This window comes from Chrysochloris asiatica, unplaced genomic scaffold, assembly GCF_000296735.1.
Source record: "Chrysochloris asiatica unplaced genomic scaffold, ChrAsi1.0 scaffold00156, whole genome shotgun sequence".
Classification (NCBI taxonomy): Eukaryota; Metazoa; Chordata; class Mammalia; order Afrosoricida; family Chrysochloridae; genus Chrysochloris; species Chrysochloris asiatica.
The window spans coordinates 7,377,095-7,386,814 of NW_006408674.1; the positions used below are offsets into that span (position 1 = coordinate 7,377,095).

Genomic DNA, 9,720 nt, shown 5'->3' on the forward strand with positions numbered 1-9,720 from the left:
AGAGCTCCTAGGAATGGGTGTTAGATTTTTGTCAAATGCCTTTTCTGCATTAGTTGATACACTCATGGGATTTTTTCCTTTTTTATGTGGTGGATTACGTCAATTGTTTTTCTAACACCTATCCATCCCTGCACACCTGGCATGAATACCACTTGATCGTGATTGGTTATTTTTTCTTTGCTATGTTGTTGGATCCTTGGCTGTAATTTTACAGAAGCAGATCACCAGTCTTTCCTCCCACCGGTGCCACCAGGTGGGTTCAAATGGTCCACCTTTCGACTGGTCGGTAAGTGCAACCACAAGTGCCTAGACCTTCCTTCTGACTGTCGTCAGAGTAGTGTGGCAATGGAAGAAGGGTCAGTGAGGTAATGGCTTTGCAGCTGAAAGAGGCCACAGCCAAGGAAGCCTGGCAGCCTCATACGCAGGAAAAGGCAAGGAAACTCTCCCCTAGAAGCTCTAGAAAGGAGCCCTGCCCTTTGGAAAGAAAGGCGATCCAGAAATGACATGACAAAGAGTGAGGCCTAGGAAGTCAGTGGGGACACACTGGACAAGCCAGCAGACTGCCTGGTATTGTCTCCCTTCCCCTTTCTCACTATTACCTGAAGGAGGGAGGGAAACACTCACAGCTGAGACTTCAGTTCCAGAGGGAAACCATTAGTCCCACCCTTCGTATTTGCTTAAACAAATAGTTTAGCTGAACTCCTACTAAAAATTTTAAACCTACTTAGGCAGGGAGGGTTTTGCTTTGGAAACCATAAGAAACTGATTACATCAGTTGAAGTGTTCCATTTCCATTTCCTCATGAATGACACCAATCATTATAAATAGTTCTTTATTGTGAGTTTATGTAGTACTTGATACATAAAATAAATCTTATTTAAAATGACTTCTGAATATAAGCAATTTATTCTGATTATTGCTAAAATAATGTTCACATTCAAATCTTTCATTCTGAAGAAGCAATTATTATCCCCCCCCCCACACACACACACACACACGACACCAGCAGTAGGCTAACAGTGCTGGTCACCATGATGATGTAAACTTTCTTTCAGAATCAGGAATGATTCTAGATTATCCATGGTGAAAAATTAGCGCTAATCTCTGATGCCAGCCACATATACCATGGGCGCTCAGATCCCCACTCTGGCTTGGCGTGGGAAGTCACCACATCGCTCCTTCCTTTCTCAATCTTAAAAAGCCACACCATCAGATAAAAGCTGTCTTTTTATAACCCTCAAAGCCCTACCGATCTTTCAGGGTGCTCTGTGGCTAGTCTGACGGCGCTCTGTGTGCTCCTCTCTCTTCATTCACGCACACTCTGGTGGGTTGGCCTTGTTGTCCTTGGAGAAGAGCTTACTGGTCCCAGTCATCGGGGCTCTGTTCACTGCCTTCATCCTCCTCCTCCTCCTCAGAGTCAGCAGACACTCTCTTGATTCTTTGGAGGGCCGCCTCGATGCTCCTCTCTAGGTCGCTGGTGGCTTTGGTGCTGGGGCTCAAGCCAAAGTCTCGGTGGACTTTCTTTAGTTTGACTCCTTGTCTAATGGCGGCCAGAATGTGCTCATTGACTGAGGTGTGGGGAGGCAGCAGGGTGGGCACGTGCATTTTCTGGAGAGGGCTCTTGCCATTCCTTAATGAGGCCAACACTTCATCCATGGATCCTGAAATAGAGTAAAGATAGCAATGACTGTCAAGAAAACACTCTTCACCACATACTAGCTGATGTCATGACTTAAACAAGTCATCATCAGTCCATTAAACAAATGCTTTATCTATTCGACAAATGAATAATAAGCTCCCCGTTTGACCCCAGAATAGTTTAATAGCTAATACTTTGCCGTGGCTGCTTACTTTCCACTAACGTCTCCAAATCCACAGCAACTTAGAGGCAGAGTCACGCAAACCTTTTGTTAGGATAGCTGGTTTTCAAGACTGACTTCTTTCCGTGTGACTCGTAAGAGTAATGGATGTCTCCGGTGTACATAATCTGATCCAATACGCATGACTTTGGTGCTCTGAAAAATGTAGTGCCTTTTCTTCCCTTCAGACTTTTTAAAAAACATCTTTATTTTTAACATTTCACCCACTCGATGGAACACTAGTACTGTGTGAGGATTCCTTCTACGACACTGAAGTAAGTAGCTTTCCCACATCAAAGGGCTGCCAGGGAAGCTCACTGAGCCGGGGAGGGGCGGCACTGGCACCTTCTACTGCAGATACTGGGGTTCAGTCCACCTGCATCAGCTGAGGAGTCCTGAGGTGGCGCTGCAGGTTAACGCGTCAGACTGCAAAGTCATTTGAACTGCAAGGTCAGTGGTTCAAGCTCACCAGCTACTCCTTGGAAACCCTATACAGGGTCACTATGGGTCAGAATTGACTTGACGGCACTTAACAATAACAACAACATCACCTGAGGGGCTAACATGCTCTAGTGCAGAGAGTGTGAAATGCTGTCAAAACACAAACCAGATCACAGTGTCAGGGCCTGGACGAGGAGAAGCAATTTTTCACCTCTCTGCCACTCTGAAATCCCTGAGCAGGTAAAAATCTTCACTACTTGTGTGGACGGGATTATGACTGTGGCCACCAAGAGCTCTTCCAGGTAAGGCTTCACGACTGATTACATTGCTACATCACAAGTTAACAACCGTGCTACAGCACAGAAAATACTATTTCACGTTGGAGTCTCTCCTGTGACTTACTACAATCCCCTTCTGGATGTAAAGGACCAGGTTTCACAATCAAGCCTATTTTTTTTGGTGGTAATTCCCACTTTCTTATTCTTTTCAGTAGAATGAGGCAGTTGGGTATGAAACCCCAGGGCCCACACAAATAGCTGCCCACAGCCACACTCAGACGGGGTATAGGCATGCAAGCTCTTGTTTTGGGTAACAGAGACAGAACACTGTCTTCCCTTTACTAATGTGGCTGTGCCCATCAGAGCCTGGCTCTAACACTGTCTTTCCTTTACTAATGTGGCTGTGCCCATCGGAGCCTGGCTCTAACACTGTCTTCCCTTTACTAATGTGGCTGTGCCCATCAGAGCCTGGCTCTAACACTGTCTTCCCTTTACTAATGTGGCTGTGCCCATCAGAACCTGGCTCTAACACTGTCTTCCCTTTACTAATGCGCTGTGCCCATGGGAGCCTGGCTCTAGGTCCAGTGAAACCTGCAGCTGTGGCTCCACCATTCACATCGCTCATCACAGGAACATGGCAGCTCCCAGGGGAAGTGCTGTATTTGTTAAATACATGAACAGGGCATTTTGCTAAAAGTTAACTTTAAAAAATACGCATACACAGCAAAATAAATCCCAAAGTGACAGTCCGAAGTCTGGGCAGATTTCAGCCAATCTCCTAAATAGTATCAAAAGCCATAATTACAATTAGAACCACAACTCTTACTAAACAAAAGAATATTCAGTTGTACTCAGTGTATTGGCAAAAATTTCAAGGCAAAAAGTCGCCCACCAATTTTTTAAAAAACCCAATAATTGGGTTTTCAGTCGGCCAGAATTGCCTCTGGTTCATATTCCTCTATAGTAATTTCCAACAATTTAATTCTGCAAATGACTTGGAGAGACACAGTAAGCTTAATTCAAAGCAGTGTGGGAAAATATTCAAATAACAGAAATCTAATATAAATTGAAGTCTTAAGAAACCAGAAATAGGTTGATTATTTCATGACCTCAGAAATCCCAAGATGTGATCAATAAATTTGTAGATGCTTCTTTTCAAGGTGATTTCCATTGATCAAACTCCAATTTAGACCACACTAACTTTGCAATGCAGTCCTGGTGTGGCAGTACAAGTTAATGCACCAGACTGCAAAACCGTTTCAACTACAAGGTTGGTAGTTCAGCTCACCAGTCACTCCTTGGAAACCCTATACAGGGTCGCTATGGGTCGGAACTGACTCGATAGCACTTAACAATAACAACAACAAATTTGCAATGTAGTCCTAGTATGGTGCTGCAGGCTAATGCACTAGGCCGCAAGGTTGATTTGAAATGAAAGATGGGTAGTTCAAATTCACCAGGCACTCCTCAGAAACCCTCTACAGGTCACTATGAGTTGGAACCAACTCCAAGGCACTTAACAACAACAACTTAAGGCACAAATACTGCAATATATTAAGAATTCTGAGAAAGATCTTGATTTGAAGATGTCGACTTCTAAATTTAGAATGCTTAACAACTTAACACTCCATAGGGAGAAAAGACAAAACTCCAGCAACTACCTGGGCATTTAAAACTTCCAGAAGAATCCCTTGGTCTCTCAGGAAGTGGTTCACAGACCAGTGGAAGTGGCTGTTCATCTTTTCCGGAAGTCCTGAAGTGTAAGTTCCGATGAGGAAAAAAGGGCAAAGCAGGAAGAGGTGGTGGGAGAGGAGGAGGCGGTGGCGGCGGTGGTGGAGGAGGAGGCGGCGGGGGTGGCGGTGACAATTCCTCACTCGACTTGGAGTATGTGTCCTCACCGACTGGAACAAAAATCTGGACAGGGATGTTTCCAGGACAGTCTTGCCACTCAGGGCTGTTCACATTATTCACTTGAGAGAAGGAAGCAGTTCTGGTTTTCCCAGATGCCGGCTGAGTTCCTGACACCGTCTGAGAAGCCAGTGAGGTTGTCTGCTGGGAAAGTCCACATGGCAGGGCCAGAGTCACAGGTTCTGAGCACGAAGTTTTTAGTACAGACTGACCTATACATTTCTGAAAATGAAAAACAGGTGTAAGAAAGCTGGCGTAAATGCAAACCCTCAAAAACATAGTAGCTGTTGTTAAATACTGTTGAGTCAGTTCCAACTCACAGAGACCCTGTATAAGGTTTCTGAGGAGTGGCTGCTGAGTTTGAACCACTGACCTTGCAGTTCAAACTGACCATGAGGTCGAGTGCTTATCCGATGGCACCACACCAGGCCTCTGTCACAACTACAGTAACTGACTACAAACACGTCAATAAAGAGCACTGAGGAGTAGCTGCGTATGTGGTTGTTAGTGCCACTGAGCTGGTTCTGACTTACAGCGACCCTGTATAGGCTTTCCAAGGAGCAGATGATGTGTTTGAAAGGTCAATTTTGTGGTTAGCAGTCCAATACTTATCCTACACACACCGGGTCTCCATTGCAAACAAAAAGCAGCCATTAAAAATCATTAAATAGTACAAATCCTTTTCAGCTTCTTGATAATATACCAGTATAGTGAGAACTCCAGAATCTCTGGGTTGGAGGACTCAACTCCAGTGCTTGCCCTACCTTCTCTGGATGTTGGAGATCAAGGGTCTCCCACTTGGCGTCCTGGCAGCAGCATGCCTGCCTGATATTGTCAGGTAGCCTGTCCTCCTGGGGACATTTAAGAAGAGCTCCTCTGGGCTCAACAAGTATCCTGTAGATAATCACTTCCCTTCTTCACCAATTCACTTCTTCAAGGAGGTAAGTGTTAGGCTGCTAATTGAAGGCCAGAGGTTGGAACCCACCAGTCACTCCTTGGGACAAGGCTGAGGCAGTCGCTTCTGTAAAGCTTTATAGTCTCAGAAATGCTGAGAACAGCCAGCCCCTGTCCTATAGGGTCGCCATGAGTCAGAATCACGGGGTGGCAGTGGGTTTGGCTTTGGTGATTCCCTAACAGCACACTTTAGGGTACTTCCGTCCCAGTGTTTGTTCCTTGCTGGCATTTTAAAGAGCTCTAAGATGGGGGCATGGCTGGCACCACTTGGTGAGGATGGGAGAGCAGGAACCCACATGGGTGGCACGGTGAACTGCTCCCTAGGGTTTGCAAGGCAGCAGATGGCCTCATGTTTTTCCTGAGGAGGGGCTTGCTCAGTGGCGCTGTAGGATAAGCACTGGACTGCTAACCATAAGGTCAGCAGTTCAAGGCCATTCTACAGGAGAAAGATGAGGCTTTCTGCTCCCACGAAGATTTACAGCCTTGGAAACCCCATACACAGTCACTATGAGTTGGAACTGACTCAGTGGCACTTCCCAACAACAAACAATACATATGTTGCTGTTGTTCCGTGCTGTTGAGTCAGTTCTAATTTATAGCAACCCTGTAAGGGTTTCCAAGGAGTGAAACCAGGCCAACCATGTGACTAGTAGTTCAGTGCTTATCCTACAGCAAACACCACACCAGGACTTCAACTGTATATTAATTTCTATACCACAAATAGGAATCCTGGTGTGGCACTGTAGTTAAGCACTAGACAGCAAATCTCAAGGTTAGTGGTTCAAAACCACTAGCTGCTCCTGAAAATCCTGTACAGGGTCACTATGAGTCACAACCTGCTCGGTGGGACTTAGCCCTAACAATACCACAAATAATGGCATTCTTGAAACACTCTGTGTCCCGGATTATCAGTTCATACAATGTGATACTTTTCTCTTAAATTAGGCAATCTTTATGTGTTTCCCCAGAAAATGGAGGGGCAGTGATTATTTCAGGAACGAACTTACCTCTTTAAAGGCTCTTAGTCGTTGCAGTGTTTTTTGGCGTTCCTGGTTTATCCATTCTTTTTTCTTTTGTTCCTCATCTTTTATCTTGTCTCTTTTCTAAATTTAAACACAGACTTACAAATTTCTCAAAATGAAAGTTTTGACAAAGAAAGGGGCTGTGACCTCACATTACCACACCCCTCTGTGCCTGTTCCCTGGGTGCTTGGACTTAACCGCAGTCACCCGGAGAACGGCTGACAGCCCCAGACCCAGATTGGGGAGCACGGATCCCCACAAACTGAGGCCAGTTGTCACATTATGCAAACAGAAGACATTTTCCTTCAGTTACTCACCATCTGAATGCTATGATGTTGATGAAAATATTTTATACTTTCTTCAGCCTGCTGCAATCTGAGTCGATGGTTTTCTTTGCACTGGTCCTAGTGGAGTAATACAAATCACCTTTGTGGTTGTGAACATCACAGTGCACCACAGCATGAAGGTTAAAAGAACAAAGCACTAAAGGTGCACTGCCATGCAAACCATTCAGTAATGAATTTCTGGTGTGCTTAATGGAACTGTCTCGTCCAGTCATGTGATGAGGGCCAACTGGCTGATTATAAAGGAATATGATATGCTGTCAGTAAAGAAGACCCTCGCTGTAATTTAGCAACATGAGAGATGAAACAGTCTCCCAACAAGCTAAAAATGAGAGTACATACAGACGGTCCCCATTCATAAATGCATTATGTCCTAAGAATCTGTTTCAAGATGGCTATTTTAAACCCATTTCCCAGCTATAAACAATCATTAGGTTTCCAAATGTAGCTACACAAGCACATGCAGCCTACAAATACCTGAAAATTAGACTGAAACCATATTTCACCTATGCTGAGCACCCTCCACATATCACCTGTAATGTATGGAAAAGAATGTTGTTGTCACTGTTTAGGGCTCTTCAGTTGGCTCCAACTCATAGAGACTCTGTGTAGGATTTCCAAGGAGTGGCTGGTGGGACTGAAACTCCAACTTTGTGGTTAGCAGTCCAGTGCTTGTCCCACAGCGCCACAAAGGACTCCATGGAAAGGAGTTGTCATTGTGAAGTGCTGCCAAGTCAGTTCCAACCCATAGCGACCCTGGGTAGGGTTTCCAAGGAGTTTAAACTGCTGACCTTGTGGTTTAGCGTTTTACCCCACAGCACCACACCAGGACTTCATGGTAAGAATACACTAATAATCATTCACACATTTACTATGTCGTAAGTTCCGGCCTCAATGTCAAGTACTTTATTCTTCCTTATGCCATTTTCTCCTCGTAATAGCTACCAGTCTGGCACTCTTACTGTCATGATCCTCTTTAGTAAGATCACACAGCTACACATGATGTGAAGCCCAAATGGAATCTGGAGCTTGTCGCCTCCACTACCACATTCAATTGACCCAGTACCATCCAAATGTCAGCATGTCCAGAACTCAGTGGCAGGAACCACCACCCTAACCCCCGCCCCTGTAAGGCAGGGAGAGGTTAATACACCAAGTCTGTGTACGAAAATGCACTTTGCCACAACTGTACCCCAAAGGAGGTGGAGGCACCTCTGTCTCCCCACAGTTCTATACTGGAAACGACTTTTCCCAATATTCTTGGGTTTTAGGAAATGAGGAGCCAAGGGCAAGTGCTTCTGTATCTTTAAATCACATGAAAAACCACTCCTAAAGTCCACAGACCTGCAAAGAACATGTTCTTTCAACAACAGTTTTTTTAAAAAGTATTCATATTTGCACAGACCATGGAAGAATATTGTACATTTTTGTAAGCTACAATTCTGCTTCTAATTCAAATAAGAAAACTATAACAAATACAAGTAAATACATATGAAGTCTGAAAAACAATGACATATAGGTGCGTTCTCTTTTCTACGTTGTCGTTGTTGGGTGCTGTCACGTTGGTTATAGTGACCCTGTCTGTACACAACAGAATGAAACAGCGCCCAGTCCTACGCCATCCTGACAATTGCTGTTTGAGCCTTTTTTTTTTGCCACTGTATCAGTCTCTCTTGTTAGAAGTCTTCTTTTTTGCTGACCTTCCTCTTTACTGAACATGATGTCCTTCTCCAGGGAATGATGATTCCACCTGTCCACATGTCCAAAGTATGAGAGACAAGCTGTCACCAGCCTCACTTCTAAGGAGTGCTCTGGCTGTACTTCTTCTGAGACAGAGCTGTTCATTCTTCCCGCAATCCGTGACACTTCTTTACCACATCATAATTCAAATGCACCAATATTCAATGTTCTTTGCCAACACTGTAATTCAAATGCACCAAGTTTTCTACCATCTTCCTTATTCATTGTCCAACTTTCACATATATATGAGGCTACTGAAATACCATGGCTTGGGTCAGATGCACATCAGTCTTCATCCTGACATCTCTGCTCTTGAACACTTTAGAGCGGTCTTTTGCAGTCGATCTGCCTAATCGTTAGATGTCTTGACTGCTGCTTCCATGAGTGTTGATTGTAGATCCAAGTAAAATGAAGTCTGACAAATTCCATCTTTCTCCATTTATCATGTTATTTATTGTTCCAATAGTGATCATTTATGATTTCTATGCAATACATATTGAAGGTTGTAGTCTTTGATCTTCATCAGTAAGTATTTTAAGTCCTCCTCACTTCCAGCAAGCAAGGTATATTGCAGGTTGTTAAATGAGTCTTCCTCCAGTCCTAATGCCATATTCTTCTTCATATATTCAGCTTCCCGAATTATTTGCTCAGTATACAGATTGAATAAGTGTGGTGAAAGGATACAAACCCTGATGGACACCTTTCCTGATTTTAAATCATTCCGTGTCCCCTTGTTCTAACACTGCCTCTTGGTCTATATGTAGGTTCCTCAGGAGCACAGGTAAATATTCTGGAATACTCATTCTTTCCAATGTTATCCATAGTTTGTTATGATCCACATGGTCTAATGCATTTGCATAGTCAAAAAATCCTTCTGGTAATCTCTTCTTTCAACCAAGATCCATCAGACATCAGCTATGATATCCCTAGTTCCATGTCATCTTCTGAATCCAGCTTTGAATTTCTGACAGCTTCCTGCTGCAAATGATTTCTAATTATCATAAGCAAAATTTTACTTGCATGTGATTTTGTTCAATGATTTCTGCATTCTGCTGGGTCACTTTCTTTGGAATAGGCACAAATATGGATCTCTTCCAACCAGTTGGCTAAGTAGCTATCTTCTAATTTTATCGGCATAGAAGAGTGAGCATCTCCATTGCTGCATCAGTTTGCC

General features: G+C 44.0%; 1 protein-coding gene across 1 annotated transcript in view; it reads right to left on the minus strand.

Annotated features, from left to right (window-relative positions):
- Positions 1 to 1,356: 1,356 nt before the first annotated feature.
- Positions 1,357 to 9,720, minus strand: part of WHAMM (WAS protein homolog associated with actin, golgi membranes and microtubules) — a 30,752-nt gene continuing 22,388 nt past the window's right edge. The window contains 6 exon segments of the mRNA XM_006870951.1: positions 1,357 to 1,661; positions 4,240 to 4,413; positions 4,416 to 4,476; positions 4,478 to 4,708; positions 6,448 to 6,543; positions 6,780 to 6,866. Of these exon segments, the coding sequence (XP_006871013.1) occupies positions 1,357 to 1,661; positions 4,240 to 4,413; positions 4,416 to 4,476; positions 4,478 to 4,708; positions 6,448 to 6,543; positions 6,780 to 6,866 (954 nt within the window).